Source organism: Vicia villosa, unplaced genomic scaffold (genome assembly GCF_029867415.1).
Source record: "Vicia villosa cultivar HV-30 ecotype Madison, WI unplaced genomic scaffold, Vvil1.0 ctg.004662F_1_1, whole genome shotgun sequence".
NCBI lineage: Eukaryota > Viridiplantae > Streptophyta > Magnoliopsida > Fabales > Fabaceae > Vicia > Vicia villosa.
In genome coordinates, this window is record NW_026706486.1 from 5947 (window position 1) to 26426 (window position 20480).

A 20480-nucleotide genomic window follows, 5' to 3' on the forward strand; every position below is an offset into this window, starting at 1 on the left:
CATGGTGGGGCCCAACAGACTTGTTGAAAGTCTTTGTGATCCCACGTGATCACTCCCACGCATGTATACCATGTGCCCACGCATCTGGGCCATAGATTTCCAACAATTCTTCATCTAACGCACCAGATTACACAGCTTATCATGCTCCCTCACAAACCACCACACAGGATCAGTATTCTTTTTACATTTCTATTTTATTTTAATTTCTTTGTTAAATTAATTAAAAATAGTTTTAAAAATCCAAAAAATACACAAAAAATATTTTTAGACTTCTAAAATAATATATTATTTTCTGAAATAAAAATATTTTATTTTTCTTCATAATTTCAATATTTTGCATAATTAATTAGTATATATTTATATATAGGCTTTTTAATTATTCTAACCAATCAAAAAAAATCATAAAAAAAAATTGTTCTTTGTGTTAAATATTGTTTATATATTATAAACTAATTTTGTACATATTTTGAATAATTTTCTTTTTAAGTTTTAATTATTTGTATAATTATTTGTATAATTATGTATTAATTAGCTTAATCAATTTCCAATCAACTTCAAAAATTCCAAAAAAATTAGTTTTGTTTTAAAATTAATTAACAAATATTTTGTACATATTTTAAACTTAATTTCTAGGTTTAAATCAATTTTCATCTTTTTTTTTCTTCATTTTAATTTAATTAATCATGCATTAATTATAATTAAAATAAATCATAAAAAATCCAAAAACATGCCTTTTATTTTTCTTGCAATTTAAATTCCTAGATAAATGTATAGGATGTCAAATTCATGTAAATAGGCTAGTTTACATTTCCTGCATAATCGATGTAATAGCGTAGATTTACTTTCCGCACTTTACATTTCCGCATTTCAATTTCCCGCACATATAAACTGCGTGTATGTCAAAGATAAAATTGAACCGTTAGATCACTAACTTCAAAGATAAATATTTGAATCCAATCACAATCACACTTGCACCTCTTTAGGTAATCCCTTCTCATTCCTTTCAAAATCAAAGTCAAAATTCCACTGTTTTGAGTACAAAATCGAACCTTGCTTTTATATCCGGTGAAAGGATAGATTTTTAAAGGAAATAGGATAAAGACCTTACAACTCAGGGTAGACCTCCTAGTTTGCTTGCTCAAATCAAAACAAACAAAATTCTCATACACTGTTGATTTTTCAAAACTTTCAAAAAAAGACAATACTTTGTATACATCCAAACACGGATTATTACAAAGTTAACGTTCTTTTCAAAACATCTTTCGAAAGATAAACAAGCATTTTGTATACATCCACACACGGATCATTACAAAATTCAATTTACAAAGGTATTTGAAACCACATATGAGCAATTTCAGAGCAATTGAAAAGTGATCGAAAAACAAGTGAGCTAAGCAAACTTAAGAGCCCATGGATAACCATGGATACAAAGGGTGCTAACACCTTCCCTTTGTATAACCTACCCCCTTACCCAGAATTTCTTAAAGGTCTTTTTTCTGTTTCTTTTATAAACCTTTCCTTAATTGGATAAAATAAAAGGTCGGTGGCGACTCTGTGATATTTTCAAAAATGCGAAAGCATTAAGCGACAAAAAAGAGTCAGTTCACGTATCTCTACAGATCAGAGGTATGGCCCGGTATTAAAAAAAATCGGAGGTCCACAGTACCTTGGATAGATATCTCATTCATGTGGGTTAGTAAACAACATATATATACAATGATAATAACATGAATAAAGTACAAGTGTACAAGGATAAAAATCAACAAGTATATGTACAAAGACAAAGAAAGAGATCAAAGCAACAAGTTATATTAACATGGAGAAGCTAAAGATCAAAGATTCAAATTAGGGTTTTCAAAGATTAGGGTTTTAGAACCATACCTAAACCTAATTGATTTTAAAATTATTTAAATACCACACTCTAAACGAGAGTGGGTCTAAGGGTACATGGTATCATTCAAGAGATTTTAATCTAGCCCTAAATAAATTCACACAAAAAAATACAAGAGTTTACTTGGTGAAATATATCAAAAGGAAATGATTTTCAAAAGGTTTTAAAATACAAAAGACTTGTTTTTTGTTTTAATTTTTTAAATGACTAAATAAATAATATTTTTGGATTTTTAAATCATATTATAAAAATAGACAAGATAAATGAGAAGTGTGCAAAATTTCAAGTCAAAATGATTAATTTTACTATATAAAACAAATTATCAAAGTTGTTAACATAATGAAAGAAAACAAGTGATAAAAAATTGGTTTTGGTCCTAAAGGGACTTGAACCCACGCCCTCTTGTTCACATATTAAAACCTTAGCCACTGAGCCAGGTGTATGTGGTTGATCATCGAGCGCATTCAGAACATAATATATTAAAACAATGGCAAATGGCTTAAAATGAAAGTGAATTTCCAAAAGTGCAAAAGGGGTGGATTGAACCCATGCCCCTACATACAAACGCCTTAAAACACACACGCTAGCCAACTATACCAAACAATTAAGTCATTTAACAAAAAACCATCAATAAGTATAAAATAAAACAAGTTTCAAAATGTAAAACTCAAACTTCATCTTCAACCTTCATTTTCTAGATTTTTAGAAAATCAACATCAATAAAGCTCAACCATTTCCAAAAATCCAAACATGAAAGATGTTCAGTTTCACAATACGATTCTAACCATGTATCATTTTCTAATTAATTTGACCTAAGACTCATGAATTTCTGAAAAAAGAGTATGAACCATAAAACTTCAAAATCAAAGTAAACGATCTACATTTTGAATAAATTAACAAGAACAGGGGGCTTTTGATCCTTGAACAATCCTAAACACAATGGTATCGAGTTTTATGAAAAATGAAACCTCTATCAATGAGTTTGAATTCTGAAATTTTACCTCTGAAGTGGGAGATCGAACTCCTTGTTAGAGGTGTTACAGAGATGCTTTAATGATCCAAATCGCTTGCCTGGACCTCACTGAAGCTAATGAGATGCTTAGAATGGATTGAAACTCTCTGAATCTCCTTCCTCGATTCAAGTTGTAACTCATCCAAGCAACAATGGTGGATGATGATTATGCAGTTACAAATGCTATTTTATGATTTGAATAGCTTCTATAAGTGATATGTAACGTGTTTGAATGTTTGGTTTGATTCAGAATGAGTTGTATAGCTCTGCTTGAATCTAAGTGCAAATGGAGTATGTAAAAAATGGAACTTAGTGTTTCAGTGGTTACAGGTCCCAAATGATAGTTACTACAGCTTCTATGAAGTGTATAGAGACTATTTGAAAGGTTACTTGACACTTAAAACTCTTAGAACTTGAAATGGCTCTCAAAATGCAAATGGCTAAAAATGAGAATTTCAAGTGGGGGTGACTTGGAGAATTCTGGTGTGTTCGATTTCAAAGGTAATGATCTCTATTTATAGGCCAAAATTAGGGTTTGTGGGTGAAGGAATCAGGTCATTTGGAGTTCCCATGCCCAAGTTGTGTCACTTTGCTTGTTAGTGAAGAAAGGAGAAAGTTATGGTCTCCATGGTACTTCCTCTTACTTTAAACATGGTGTAGGGTGATTCATCTGAGTTCTAGAGTGTTGCTTGTTGGTTTTGGTTTGCTTTTGGTGCAGAACAAACAATGTAGAGGCTCAATTCAAGAGTTGTTGGTGATTAAAGTAGCTTTTCCAAAATGGAAGTCATGGCTTTATGCTTGAAATTGTATTATGCATTGGTTAATACTTTAATCACTTGGTCCATAGCTCAAAAGCAAGTAAAATCAACTGATTATGGTGTTTAGAACAAGTTATGTGGTCTACAAACAAGCATCTTGCAGATTTGAATTAAGATTCAAACTTTGTTCTTCTTGAAATGACTTGAAATTCAAGTGTTATGGTGCTCCATTCACAAATTCATAACTCATGGCTCAAGTGTTGAAATTTCATGCTAATGGTCTCTTTGGAAAGCCCTTGCTACATACTTTAATCCATTTGTTGTAAGTTTTCCCAAACTCATTTTGGATCTTGGTGAAAATTGGTCACAAAGTTGGAAACAATCTAGGTTAAAACACTTAGAAAATTTCCAAGTCTTTTGTTGGAAACTTCATGATCCCATAACTCTCAAATGATTCATTTTTTGGGAAAATTTTATATGTGACAAAGTTGTTCATTGGATCAAGATCTACAACTTTCTTGTTGGAAGTTTTTTCAGTCGCATACTTGAAATCTGAAGTTACTTGCCCATGAAGTTATGGCTAAAACACTTGAAAATACTTAAAAATTTTCTAAGTCTTGAATTTTTCCAACTTCGACTTTTGTTGACTTTTTTATTCTAGATTGATTTTATTGATTTTCCTTGATCAAATGACTTGAATAATCATATGTTAATTATTTTGATCTTCAAAATTCCATAGTTGACCAAATTTCTCAAAAGTCAAAGGTTGACCTACACAGTTGACTTTTTCCAGATGAACTGCAATCTTGGGTTCCAATTGAATTAAGCTCTCCTCTTCAAATAAATGACGTGAGTTGATTAAAATATTGAATTGAATATCCTTGAATCATAGTTTTAGCCATGGAACCATGTCTTGATTAAAAGTCAACTTCCCAGATGAATTAGGTCAAAACCCGAATTTGTGCACCAGATGAATTTGGAAGTTGTTGATCTTGAATTGAACCATTATTGGACTTTGATTTTGATGGGGTTAATCATTTTAGCATATGAGAATGCTTAAACTCCTTTGTGGGTTTCAAAACCCTAATTTACTTAGTTTCCTTTTGACCAGTCTCCTGTCTTGGAACACAAGCAACAAGCAACAATATTTTTGGTGTTTTGGTTAACAAATAACATATGCATGATGATAATGATGATGATGATCCTACCATTTGAAATGGGGTGGGATATCAGTGGTAAAAAATTGGGGTACAACACCTTGGATTTATCAGTACGTGAAATTGGAGGAAATTAGGAGAAAGAGCATATGGTGTAGAAAAGACAAAACAAGGGTTTGAGAGAGAGGAAGAAGCCGTAGCCAAACCTTGTATTTGTTGGAAAATTAAGGTAAGGGGAGTTACTCTAATATTGGTGTCAAATGCATGAAGGATAGAGAGAGATCCTCACCCACCTCTAGGTTTTTCCATCTCTTCAATATTGTTGAAGCTTGTGTGTTTTTTTAGAAAAATTTGTGTAAAATTTGTGATGATTGTTGTGATTCTTATGAAGTTCGTGCTCTATTTTATTGATGAATTTCGTGTATGATGTGTATGTGCAAATTTGAGTTTGAATGTTTATGTCCATGGGGTTTTGGTATGAGAAACATGTTCTTAGATTTGGAATAAATTGATGATTTAAGTGATGAATCCATAGGGTTTTGATCGAATAAACATGGTATAATATGTATATGTTATTTTCTGTTTGATTAAAGTGGTTTGGGGGTTTAAATCGGAGTTTTAGAAGAGCTCAAATGATGGAAAATTGCATTTCTGGTTTTGGTTGTAGGCGTATGCGATTAGCGAGCAAAAGATGCGCTTAGCGAGAAAAAGTTGTGCTTAGCGAGGACCCAACGAATCCCCGCTTAAGGAGTGATGGTTGCACTTAGGGAGGATGACAGCGCAGAGTTGATTGTTTTCAAATCAATTTTTTGAAAGGGTTCTATTTTGGCAAATGTTTAGTACTGTTAGGTACTGGTTAACATTGTTTGGTACTGTTTAATGTTGATTGATGATTTGTTTATTAACTTACATGTGTAACACCTTACTTTGAGGAAATATTTGATTATCTTTTATAAATAAAGAATCATGGTTTTTAGGGTGTTATAGGAGACGTCCCCAGAGTGGACATTATCAGTCAATGGTGCCTCAAAGGTGGAGAGAAACAAAGCACGAATGATCTTGGAAGGGCCTGTTGGCATACCGATTGAGCACACAGTAAAATTTGAGTTTAAAGCTAGCAACAATCAAGCATAGTATGAAGCCATCATTGCCCACATGGTCTTTTCCCTAAAGATGTGATCCTCCGAACAAGTCTTTTGATAGTACCAGACCAAAGAGTCTCAGCTGATAAAATATCTACACAAGGTACAAAGTATATCCTCACTCTTTACCTATTTTGAAGTAGAACATGTTCCATGTGAGCAAAACTTCAAAGCAAACTTTATGTCCAAGCTCATCAGTTCAAAAATAGTTGGGTTTAACAAAACATTAATCTTGGACACTCTTGTCGTCCTCAACATTGAGTCAGGAAAAGTTTACTCCCTGGAAGTTATCCCTAGGTCTAGTTGGATGTCGCTCGTACTACAATATCTATAGGAGGACATACTTCCACCAAATTGAAGGAGAAGAAGGGAATGTCTAAACACAAGTCTCTAAGTACACCCTCCTTGTAAGTAAAATTTATAAAATGGGAAGTGCATCCCCTATGTTGCAAATTCTAGGAGAGCATGAAACCTCCCTAATACTCGCCGAAGTTCACAAATGAGCCTTCAGCAACCATATTGGTAGAAGGGCTCTTGCCCACAAATTACTTAGGATGGGATACTATTATCCTACTTTAATGAAGGATAGTATCGCTTTTGTTAAAAGGTATGGTCAATGTGAAAGACACGATGACCTTCATCACACCATAGTTGAAATTATTCATTTAATGATGTCGCCTTGGCTTTTCTACTATTGGGATGTGGATATCTTAGGCTCGTTTCCCCTGGTGCCAGGTTAACTAAATTTTTTTTACTGTGGGAGTAAATTACTTTACAAAATGGATAGAAGTAGAAGTTGTCACCAAGATCAACTGAAAGAGTTCGACATTTCTATTGACAGAGAACTATGTGTAGGTTCAGACTTCTTGGGGACATTTTATCTTACAATGGGACTCGATTCACCAGTGCTACAGTCACTGGCTTTTGTCCAGAATTGGGAGTACAAACAAAGTTTGTATTTGTTGTCCACCCTCAACTAAATGGACAAGTTGAATCGACGAACATGGTGATTATGAAAGGGCTCAAGAAGAAGCTAGATGATGCCAAAGGCATATGAGCAAAACTCCTCCATGAAATATAATGGTCATACCACACCACCCCCAATTGACTACCAAGGAAAATTTGTTCAACATTGTATACGGAGAAGACGATATGATACTCGTAGAGACTGACACGTCCTCATGGAGATGCTCCCATCTCAATTAGGAGTTGAATCGTGCAGGATTGGAATGCACTACATATTTGGTCATTGAATTAAGAGAGGTCACCCACATTTGATAATTTCCAGCCAAGCATAAAGCATCTATAAGGTACAACTCCAAAGATCATGCTTAGGGAAATGCGAGAAGGAGACCTGTTATTAAATCAAGTAGTTATACCCGCACAATAGGGAAAACAACAACTCAATTAGGAAGGACCATATCGCATATTCTAGGAACTTGGAATGTTCTCTATCTTAAATATTATTACAGTTAGGTTGTTGTAATTACTTAAGATACATAATCATATACCTACAAATAATTTCTTGAATGTTTTTGATCGACAAGAACATTCTCTAATATTTTGTATGTTAGACTTCATGGGGAAGATCCTTGTAGCCTCTTAAGACAACAATTTGTAGGTTGAACTTCATGGAAAATATCCTTGCTGCCTCTTAATGCAATATTTTTTATGTTGGACTTCATCGTGAAGATCCTTGCAGCCTCTTAAGGCAATATTTTGTATGCTGGACTTTATGGCAAAGATCCTTGCCACATCTTAAGGCTATATTTTGTATGGTGGACTTTATGGAAAAGATCCTTGCCACCTCTTAAGGCAATATTTTATATTTTGGAATTCATGGTGAAGATTTGTGTTGTCTTTTAAGGCAATGTGTTGTAGGCTATACTTCGTGGTGAAGATCTCTGCCTCCTCTTAAGGCAATATTTTGTATGCTAGACTTCATGACAAAGAACCTTACAACCTCTTAAGACAATATTTTGTAGGTTGGACTTCATGATGAAGATCCTTGCTGCCTCTTAAGACAATATTTTGTATGTTGGACTTCATGGAAAAGATCCTTGCCACCTTAAGGCAATATTTTGTATGTTGGACTTCATGGTAAAGATCATTGCCTCCCTTTAGGGAAATAAAAATAAACTATCTAATCTTCTATCTAGAGAGACTTGGATTTTCCTCGAGCGGAACCCAACATATAAATCTCACCCAAGAGGAACGATTGAAGTTTAGCCTAAGAGACTTAGCTTAAGCCTTGTATGAGGGCTTGATAAAAGTCCCGTCTGAGAGGAGCAACACCTCGCTTTAGGGACTTATAGTTATATCACCCAAGATCAACATAACTTTGCCTGAGGGACTAAGATTTCTCATTAACAAGTTATCTAAACTCCCAGCCTGAGAGACTTGAATTTTCCTCGAACGGGGCCCTACATATAAATCTTGTCCAAGAGGCGCAGGTGAAGTCTAGACTAACAGACTTAGTTCAAGTCTTGTCTAAGGGCTTGATAGATGTGAAGCCTAGAATATATTTTTAATTTTCAATTTCTCAAAAATTGAAAATATTTTTCAAAAAAATCCAAAAGCTTAAACTTTAAAACATGATCCCAAAAATTTCAAGACCCAAAACTTCAAGGATTTTTTAATTTTCAAGAAATTGATTTGAAGGAGAATTGAACCAACTTAATAAAAACCCTAAACTTCAATTACTAGAAGAAACAACCTATTTTCTCTCTCGTTGTCTCTCTCCAATTCGTTGCAATATAAGTGTTGGTTTATTAAAATTAATTAATTTTACTTTCTTAGTTTTATTAATTTGATTTAACTCAACTTATATATTTTTCAAATTAAAAAATTTTAATTTTTTATTTCTGTATTTTTTTTATTATGAAGATGATGAAGGTGTTAATGAAGATGTAGGAGATATGAGGGAAGAAGATGAAGAAATGGAGGGAAAAAATTGGATGTTGATGATTTGTTACTAGATCATATAGTCATGCAAGATTCAATGGTTTACCTTTTGAAACAAAGATCAAATGGTTTAAGTTACTACACAAGTAACCTAACTTTGACTGTGGTTGGATCAGTGTTGTTTGGCGCTATATCACTTCTTTAATTAAGTCATGGATTCTGAGTGTTTTGTATGCCTTTTTGTAAAAGCGAAAGTATCATGCAGGTCGCTTCACTTCCATTTATGTAAAATTAGTTGCTAATATAATTGTTGTACAAATTATACTTATGGATCAATTAGGTGTAAGCCTATTATATATGGACTTACAAAAGTACACTTAGAAACTCAATTCAGCCAAAACTCAGTTGGAGAAGTTGAAGCTCATATTGGAAATTATGTGCATAATGCTCTCAATTTATTTATTTAAGGCTAAGAGTTTTCTTGATTGTTTCCCTTGCATGAATAAGAATATTCGACTTAACAAGGATTCTTTTTATTGGCACAAGATTATACATTTAATTAGTTTTAAGTTAGGGTGCACATGTTTATAAAATTTGTTTGGGTGTGGTGTGTGAAAGAATATTGGTGGGTCTTGTCTAGTCACATATTAACATTATGTTACTTGAAGGGCATAGTTCTATTAGTCTTGTATTGGATACCTAATATAATTGGTTGCTCTATATTGTTGATGGTCTGTCTAGCTTCTGAGCATAGGATCGTGAGAGTCTTCTATAACTCTTCATAGAAAGTGGGTAGACATTCTTCTTTGTGATGTTGAGCCATGATTCATATCTCATTGTAATGGGTTAGAGTACCCCTTTTACTCCTTGTAATATATTTTTTACTTATAAAAAATGATTTAATTTAAAGAAAATAATGAAGTTATGGTATATAACCAACAATTAAGTCACATTTTAGTCATTTAAAGTTAAAACTTAATAGAATAGACTAATTTGAATAATAGATTTACATGTAAGGGATCAAATAGGGATGTTTATTATATAAATGACCAACACAAAATAAAGAATTAGGTTAAATGACTCGATATTTAGCTAATTCTAAAATTTATATTTTTTAGAAATTTTTGTATGGTAACTTTTTGTAAATATCCAGAAATATTTCAATAAGGCTAATATATCTCTATATCAATTCATCAATATTTGTTTATTTATTGGAAGGCAAACTCCTGCATACATACACGACTCAATAAAATGTATATTTGATTAATTTATTAAATAAAATGTATATTTGATTAATTTATTAAAAAGTAATTGTTTTTGACGCGTTTCCAAATAAAATTTTCCAAAATAAACAAATAACTAGTTTCCATGATTTATTCCTTCCCATTATTTTTATATATTCAATAACATATAAAATTTCTATACAAAAGGGAAGGAATATTTATATGAACAAATAATATATTTTTATTTATGCTTATGCGTTCAATCTTATCTTCTAGTTGTGTTGAGTGTTAATATTATTTTCTAAAATGCTCTTAAAATTATCAATATGATATATATGAATAAATATTTGTGAATTTTTTTAACAATTTTAATGTGTATGTTTTTTTATAAGTAAAATATATATATATTTAAAAGAATACAAGAGAAACTTCAATCCAATGTATGCGATATACATGCTCATATGTAGTGTCATTGTAAATAGTAACTACTCACCTTCTATAAAAGGTTGTGAAAACTAATAACGCAATCATGTGCTCAAATATTTGAGAAAACAAAGACAATATATTACTTTCAAGAATTTTTTTTATCAAAATTTAGATCAATTTATAACAACTTATTAAACTGAATTTGAATAAACACTATGTGAATATTACACCACGTTAGGCTAGATCAGACACTTCTAGTATGTACTTATGTATTCCTATCACATATAACTCATTTTAAAAATAAATAAATAAATTAATAATAATAATAATTATTATTATTATTATTATAAGTGCGTAAATCTGATAACACTTATATTTGTTTAAAATTAATATTTTAAAAATTAGATTTTATCCAATCATGTAGCCTTGGATCTATATGTTGTTCGAAGATACCAGATTTTACAATTAACTATATTTTATAATTATTTTGATGATGTCATTATACTAGTCATCTAACGATCGTGATTCGTAGACGAACGACTTAATATTTTATTTGATAGAAATAAAATAAGCCCCTGAAATTAGGCTATATAAATGACCTGATGTTTTAAGATAGATAACAAATCAAAAAAGTTCTCAATAGTTTTTTTCATCGCAGACCATGAGAAGGAGAGTGAAACTTGCATTTATGGTCAACGATTCTGCAAGGAAGATAACTTACACCAAAAGGAAAAAGAGTCTAATAAAAAAGATTGATGAAATTACAACTCTTTGTGGGATTGAAGCTTGTGCTATAGTTTATAGCGATTTTCATTCGGAGCCAGAGATTTGGCCTTCCCCGTGGGAGGTCCAAAGAGTCGTTACAAAGTTTCGAAGTTATTCTGACTTTGAGAAAGGTAAGAAGATGCTGAACCAAGAGAGTTTTTTGATGCAAAGGATTGTGAAGTCCCAAGAACAACTGGCAAAATTGCAGAAAAGCAATTGGGAGGTGGAGAAGTCATTGATCTTGTTTCAATGTCTTGGTAAAGAAAACTTTATCGACACTTTAAACACAAATGCTTTGAATGACCTAGCATATGATATTAATGAGAAGCTGGAGAAAGTTACTTCAAAGATGAATGAACTAGATACAAATATAACCAATTAAAAGAAGATGTTGGTCGTCATAAGGATTGATTTTTGTTGTTGTTGTTGTTGTTTGTGTTCTATGGATTTCTCATTTGTTATTTTGTGTTTGGTTTCAATCATCATCGTCAGATGTAAAAATAAATTGTCATGATTTAATATGAGCTTTATGTATGCTTTTAATAATATTTGTTATTTAAATGTGATAGTTATTTGAATGAATATGGTGTTTGTTTGGATAAATAATTTATTTACAATCTATAACACAAGTGCTTATCAAAATAAGTGTTTATGAATAAGCTTGTATAATTATATTTTGATAAAAGATAAAATAATTTAAATAATTTTATTTATGTTATTTGTTATATTCATAAGCTATCTTGAAGAGTTTATAAAAATAAATTTAATATAATATATCAAAAATATCGTAAGTTGTTTTGATAAATTTTCTCAAACACAGTATCATAAAATTTATATCAATAGATAAACTCAAATAAATCAATCCAAACATATCCATGATAAATTCATTACGAGATTACATCTTCGAGTAATACACCTAAAAGGTTTTGTGAATATGAAATTTTTAATCACTAATAAATATGGTGATTTATCAAAACTTTAACAAACAAAAAACAAATGAATAATTTTAGGTTTTTTCTTATGTTAACAAATAATCAAACACTTGGAAAAATATCGAGATTCAATGAGTTAAAAGCATTGGGGTGTAATTTTCATATGGTTTTATTTTTAGGATCTGGTTTTAATGGCTTTGGATTTTGATGATTTATTTTAAGGATTTGTTTGGCTAGCCAATTTTTAAGCTTGTAGCTTACTTATAGTTTACACGCTCATATGACAATATAAGACTTGTTTGGTAACAGTCTTTTCATCAAGAGCTTATAGCTTATTTTATTAGTTTATAGTTTATTTTTCAGACGTTATTTCAAATAGCATTTTATCTTATAGCATCTCTTTTTTTCTTCAACTTTTACTTTGGAATGTTAAGCTATGACTCGTCTTTTATTTTAATGGATTAGAGGACCCCTTTTACTCCATTTAATATATTTCTTACTTATAAAAAATGGTTTAAATTAAAGAAAATAATGAAGGTTATGGTATATAATCAACAATTATGTCACATCTTTATCATTTAAAGTTAAAACTTAATATAATAGACTAATTTGTCTAATAGATTTATATGTAAGGGATCAAATAGGGATGTTTATTATATAAATGACCAACACGAAACAAAGAATGAAGTTAGGTGAATCGATGTTTAATTAAGTATAAAATTTATATTTTTAGTAAATTTTTGTAATTATCCAGAAATATTTCAATAAGGCTAATCTATCTCTACATATATTCATCAATATTTGTTAATTTAATGGAAGGCAATTCTGCACACATACACGACTCAATGAAATGTATATTTGATTAGTTTATTAAAAAGTAATTGTTTTTGACGCGTTTCTAAATAAAATTTTCCAAAATAAACAAATAACTACTTTCCATGATTTATTCCTTCCCATTATTTTTATCTATTTAATAACATATAGAATTTCTATACAAAAGGAAGGAATATTTATATAAACAAATAATATATTTTTATTTATGCTTATGTGTTCAATCTTATCTTCTAGTGGTGTTGAGTGCTAATATTATTTTCTAAAATGTTCTTAAAATTATCAATATGATATATATGAATAAATATTTGTGAAATTATTTTACAATTTTAATGTGTATGTTTTTTTATAAGTAATATATATATATATATATATATATATATATATATATATATATATATATATATATTTAAAAGAATACAAGAGAAACTTCAATCCAATGTATGCGATATACATGATGCTCAAATGTAGTGTCATTGTAAATAGTAACTACTAACCTTCTATAAAAGATTGTAAAAACTAATAACTCAATCATGTGCTCAAATATTTGAGAAAACAAAGACAATATATTACTTTCAAGACAATTTTATCATCAAAATTAAGATCAATTTATAACAACTAATAAAACTGAATTTAAATAAATACTATGTGAATATTACATCACGTTAGGCTAGATCAAACACTTTTAGTATGTACTTACTTATGTTTTCCTATCACATATAACACATTTTAAAAATAAATAAATAAATAATAAGAATAATAATTGTGTAAATCTAATAACACTTATATTTGTCTTAAAATTGGATTCTATGCAATCATGTATCCTTGGGTTTATATGTCGTCGTACAAAGATATGAGAATTCGCAATAAATGTATTTAAAGCCAACTTAAAGATGTCATAATTCCTGCCATCTAACCTTTATCTAGCGATCGTGATTCTTTGACGAATTGACTTATGTTTTCTATGGTAGAAATAAAATAAGCCCAGAAAAATAGGCTATATAAATGACCTAATGTTTTGATATAGATAACAAAACAAAAAAGTTTTCAATAGTTTTTTATCGCCGACCATGAGAAGGAGAGTGAAACTTGCATTTATGGTCAACGATTCCGCAAGGAATATAACTTACACCAAAAGAAAAAAGAGTCTAATCAAAACGATTGATGAACTTGCAACTCTTTGTGAAATTGAAGCTTGTGCTATAGCTTATAGCGACTTTCATCCAAAGACGGAGATTTGGCCTTCCTCGTGGGAGGTCCAAGGAGTCGTTACAAAGTTTAGAAGTTATTCTGATTTTGAGAAAGGTAACAAGATGCTGAACAAAAAGAGTTTTTTGATGCAAAGGATTGTGAAATCTAAAGAACAATTGGTGAAATTGCAGAAAAGCAATTGGGAGGTGGATAAGTCATTGATCTTATTTCAATGTCTTGTCAAAGAAAACTTTATCGACACTTTGAATACAAATACTTTGAATGACCTAACATATGATATTAATGAGAAGCTGAAGAAAGTTACTTCAAAGATAAATGAACTGGATACAAATGTAACCATCTAAAAGAAGATGTTGGTTATCACAGGTATTGGTTTTTGTTGTTGTTTGTGTTCTATGGATCTCTTTATTGTCATTTTGTATTTGGTTTCATTCATCATCATCTGATGTAAAAAATAAATTGTCATGATTTAATATGAACTTGTTGTATGTATTTAATAATATTTGTTTTTTTTAATGTGTTAGTTATTTGAATGAATATGATGTTTGTTTGGATAAACAATTTATTTTCAATTTATAACACAAGTGTTTATCAAAATAAATGTTTATGAATAAGTTTGCATAAATTATATTTATAACAAAAGATAAAATAAATTTTAATTTGTGAGAATTGAATCGAACTCTATTGGGTCGAAGAATAGCTTCTAGTTCGACAAGATTTATGCATGTCGTTGAAATATGTTCATATGCTGGTGTCAAAGGCTTACATATTGTATTCGAAGTGTGTTCTTGTGTGTGGGTGTCAAAATTCTAGGGTTGTTAGTATGTCGAATTGAGCTTGTTTATTATGTCCAATTGTTTAAGTTATCTTGTACCCTAAGTTAGCTTGTAATGGGTAATTGTGGAAAAAGCTCATTAGTTTAGTATGTTCGGTTTATTATAAATAGCGTACTAGTCTCTCATCATTGTATATTGCAAATCCTAATTTAGGGTGAGAGGGTTATTTGTTATTCTTGTAACACGTGTAATCTTGATTGAAAGAAAAAGTAAAGAATAAAAGTTATAACCAATTCTCTGTGTTCTTATTGATCCCCTACTTTTTCTTACCCATGTGAGTTTCTTGCTGAAAGAAACCTATTATACTTTGTGATTCCGGAATCGTTTTCACAACAAATTGGTGCGGTGAGCATGGAAAAGATTCCCACAACAAAGTATGAGATTGAAAAGTTTACCAGAGTAAACGATTTCGGTCTGTGGCGCTTGAAGCTGAAAGCCATTCTGGTCCAGATGGGTTGTTTGGAAGTGTTGAAGGAAGCGACAACTATGGACTCTGGTTAACGGAAAAATAAAACATGACCATGATAGAGAAAGCCTACAACGCAATCTTGTTGAGCCTTGGCGATAATGTTCTTTGACAAGTATCAAAGGAGACGATGAGATCATGGTTATGGGTGAAACTTGAACGTTTGTACATGACCAAATCGCTGGTAAATCGACTCTACCTGAAGCAAGCTTTATATTCATTCAAGATGATTGAAGAAAAAGTGTTGGTTGTGCAGTTGGATATGTTCAACAAGCTGATTCATGATCTTGAAAATATTTATATTGAGATCGATGATGATGATCAAGCATTGTTGTTGTTCTGCGCTTTGTCTAGAACACATGCTCACTTCAAAGAAACTCTCTTGTATTCTATGGAAGGGATTCTGTGACCTTTGAAGAAGTTCAATCAGCCTTTTATTCTAAGGACTTGAACAAACGAACGGAGCATAAGTCTTATAGTAGATGATAAGTTTGACAAGAAGAAAGGTAAAAGTCAGCAGAAGTCTTATAGTGGCAAAGCATTTGGTATTCGATGATATCACTATAAGAAGGAGGGTCACACAAGAAAGGTGTGCCTTAAATTCCTGCAAGATCATGGAGGTAAGGATAATGGAAACACAACCATTGTTCAAGGTGATTTCGACTCATCTGATGTTCTTATGGTTTCAAGCAGCGACTCTAGTAAAGAGTGGATTTTGGATTCAAGTTTCACTTGGCACTTGACTCCAAACAAAGCTTGCAAGATTGAAGGTGTTAGATCTGTGAGATTCAAGCTCCATGATGAATCAATAAAGTTGTTGACTGAAGTAAGGTATGTACCTAATTTGAAAAGAAATTTGATTTCTCTTAGTGAGTTCGACAAGAAAGGGTATGTTTTCCAAGGAGATAAGAGTATCTTAAAAGTCATGAAGGGGTTGATGGAAGTTTTGAGAGGGTTAAGAAACAAGGTCTGTATATCCTTGAGACTAAAGTTGTAAGTGGTTCGACAAATGTTGAATCCACGAAACCTTTGTCGAAGATAAAGGTTTAGCACATGAGATTGGGCCATGTTAGTGTAAGGGGTCTGGTCGAATTAGGGAAACAAAATCTGCTTGGTGGAGACAAAGTTTAAAAGATGAAGTTTTGTGAACCCTGTGTACTAGTAAAATCTTGTAGAGTGAAGTTCAATAAGAAAAAAAGAACACATGGATCCCTTGATTACATTCATGATGATCATTGGGGGCCTGCAAGGTGTCCATGACATTCAGGAGCAAGGTATTTTCTATCCATAGTTGATGATTATTCCATAAAGTTATGGGTATTCATCTAAAAGACAAAGGATGGAACTTTTAAGAACTTCAAATGATGGAAGACTTTGGTCGAAAATCAGAATGGCAAAAATGTCAAGAGACTGAGAACCGACAATGGCCTTGAATTTTGCAATGAGGCGTTCGACAGTTTTTGCGCAGCCTCTGGTATTGCAAGGCACAAAAGTACTGCAGGTACGCCATAACAAAATGGTTTGGTTGAAAGATTTAATCAAACTATTTTGGAGAGAGTTTTATGCATGTTAACTAGTGCTAGGTTTAAGAAGGTGTTTTGGGCAGAGGTTATTTCGACAACAACATATCTGATAAACATAAGTCCTCTGACTGCATTAGATATGAAGACACTAAATAAGTTAAGTTCGGAAATCCACCAGATCTCGATAAACTTAGAGTATTTGGCTGCATAGCCTTTTCTCACATTAGGCAAGACAAGGTCAAACCTAAAGCTCTGAGATGCATGTTCATGGGATACCCTGTAGGAGTCAAAGCTTATTACCAATCGAGATGTAGTTTTCAATGAAGCTGAAATGACTTTCAATAAAACAAATGATGTTGGTCGAAGTGCAGAAATATCTGATGAAGAGATGAAACAATGAGATATTCCTATTAAGGTGGAGCATGTTTATGTCGAATTGCATATCCCAAATGAAGTCGAAGAAGAAGCACAAGATGCAGAAGATGTTGAGGAAGTTGAGGAAACTGTCAATGACTACCTATTGGAAAGAGATAGAACGAGAAGAGTCATCAAGGCACCTCAAAGACTTGGGTATGCAGATCTTATAGCTAATGCATTAATCTCTACAAGTGAGGTTCTAGATGAAGAACCTAGAGACTATAAGGAAATTAATAGGAGTCGAAATCAGACTGAATGACTGAAGGCCATGGATGATGAGATGAAATCTCTTCATGATAATAATACTTGGAAACTGATCAAGAAACCTGTTGGAGCAAGGTTAGTCAGCTGCAAATGGACTTTCAAAGTTAAGGAAGGAATCGAAGGAATGGCATCTAAAAGATACAAGGCAAGATTAGTTGCAAGGGGTTTCACTCAGAAATAAGGTGTCGACTTCAATGATGTATTTTATCTTATTGTGAAGCATAGGTCCATTATAATTTTGCTTGCCGTGGTGGCATAGTTCGATCTTGAATTGGAACTGATGGATATGAAGATTGCATTGTATGGTGATCTAGATGAAACAATCCTGATGAGGCAACCTGAAGGGTATGTCAAAAAAGGGAAGGAATAATGTGTACAAGCTGGAGAGATCCTTATATGGACTGAAACAATCTCCTCGACAGTGGAATAGGAGATTCGACAAATTCATGACACGCATAAGTTTCATTAGAAGTCAGTTCGACCATTGTGTTTACCTCAGATTTCGACCTGGTAATTCATTTGTTATTTTGTTGCTTTATGTGGATGATATTCTCATAGCAAGCAACAATGTCGAGGAAGTGATGAAGGTAAAGGCTGAACTCAATGAGGAAATAGCTTAAATGAATAGCATTCCATATGCTAATATAGTAGGTTCTTTGATGTATGTTGTGGTTTGTACTAGACCTGACATAACATATGCAGTAAGTCTTGTAACTAGGTACATATCGAATACTGGAAAGGCTCACTAGCAAGCATTGAAGTGGATTCTAAGGTACATAAATGGGTCTTTGAATAGAGACCTATTTTATGGTGGAGCCTTAGGTGAAGATAGTAAAACACTAATAGAAGGATGTGTCGAATCTGATTATGCAGGTTATATGGATTCTATAAAATCTATTTTTGGATATGTTTTCACTATGTTTGACACAATAATTAGTTGGAAAGTAACACTTCAGAAGGTTGTTGCTTTATCAACCACTAAAGCGGAATATATTGCCCTCATTGAAGCTGTGAAAGAAGCATTGTGGTTTGAAAGTTTTGATAAAGAGTTGAAACTCCAAGTTCAAGGTATCACTGTTAAATGGGATAGTCAAAGTGCAATACACCTGTCGAAGAACTCAACATATCATGAGCGAACCAAGTGCCATGACCCTCTCAAGTGAGAGGGTTTATATAATGTCCCCCAACGCTTGGCCATTGGTCCATATTTTGACTGGATCGGGGATCCAGACCCAAAATATGTGACTGCCAGAAATCTAGGCATAAAACTAGGAATCCTTGGAGGCGGGCAGAGATGCTCTTCTGGGCAACAATGGTGCCCGACAAGCTAACACGTGTCCCTGACAGAGGGGAAGAAAGGATATCTTGATGTTGCCTTATGTGGAGGTCTGACCGAGGACCATGATGGTCTGCTGGCCCTTTGGTCAAGTGAGGATATGTCCTTGACGGAGGGGCAAGAGGCCTGGGCGAGGACAGCGGTGGTTCGCTAGCCCTCTGACCAGGTGATAATGTGTTCCCGATAGAGGATCACGTGGCCTGACTGAGGATAGCGGTGGCCTGCTGGTCCTCTGGCCTGGTGAGGGTATGTCCCCGACGGAGGGGCAGGAGGCCTGGCTGAGGACATCGGTGGTCCGCTGGTCCTTTGCCCGAGTGAGGGTTTGTCCCCGATGGAGGGGCAGGAGGCCAGGCCGAAGACATCGATGGTTCGTTGGCCTTATGACTAGGTGAGCATATGTCCTCGACTAAGGGACAGAAGGCCTGGTCGAAGACAACAATGGTTCGTTGGCCCTATGGTCTGGTAAGAATATATCCCCGGTGGAGGTGCAGGAGGCTTGGTGGAGGACAATGATAGTTCGGTGGTCCTCTGGCCAAGTGAGGATGTGTCTCCGACGGAGGGGCAGGAGGCCTGGCTGAGGATAGCGATGATCTGCTGACCCTCTGGCCAGGTAAGGATATGTCCCCGACGGAGGGGCAGGAGGCCTGGGCGAGGATAACAATGGTTCGCTGGTCCTCTGGAGAGGTGAGGACGTGTCTCCGATCGAGGGGCGCGAGGAAAAGTGCTTAATTTTGCCCTCAATTGGTTGGGTCAAGACTATTAGACCGTTCCAGGTGCAGAAGCGGATTGAACAATGCCTAGCCATTGGGTCAGTCTAGAATACTAAACATAACAGAGTTAATCCATAAGTACATCTTCGAAATATTCTCTAAGACAAAATTGTGATTCTAAGGTCCATATTAATCTAAAACTAGTATGATGTAGGTGCCTATCATGTTGTTAGCAAAACCACCATATAATATCTCAATATTCGTATCTCATATTTGTCTACTTCAATGACGAGAGTCTCCCTCTTGAATTTAGGTTCACAGAGATCACTTTGTCGATATGAAATCCACATTAGAGAATCTGCTGTGATACCCAAACAATCAAAGAGTTGTAAAGCTCTATTATCATTCATTCTCAATTGACAGCAAAGAAAAGATACAGTTAAACTAGTTTGAGCTAAAGACAGATGTAGAATTAATGGTCATGCGGAGTACATTTCACCATTACGAAATAAAATGTCAGATAGAGGTGGATGTGACGATTGTAAGATCGATCGAAAATATTCTAAAGATGTTGAAACCTCCTCAGTTACATGCTGATGAAATGTAATGTTAGACTTATATTAAAGACTATCTATATAATATTGCATATTTTATGTATACCATAACAATGATAGA

General features: G+C 33.1%; 2 protein-coding genes across 2 annotated transcripts; both read left to right on the forward strand.

Moving 5' to 3' along the window:
* Positions 1-11174: 11174 nt before the first annotated feature.
* Positions 11175-11660, forward strand: LOC131642213 (agamous-like MADS-box protein AGL80). Its single transcript, XM_058912482.1, has one exon. It carries the CDS (start codon positions 11175-11177, stop codon positions 11658-11660), a length of 486 nt encoding a protein of 161 aa, XP_058768465.1.
* Positions 11661-14111: 2451 nt separating this feature from the next.
* Positions 14112-14597, forward strand: LOC131642214 (agamous-like MADS-box protein AGL80). Its single transcript, XM_058912483.1, has one exon. It carries the CDS (start codon positions 14112-14114, stop codon positions 14595-14597), a length of 486 nt encoding a protein of 161 aa, XP_058768466.1.
* Positions 14598-20480: the final 5883 nt, after the last annotated feature.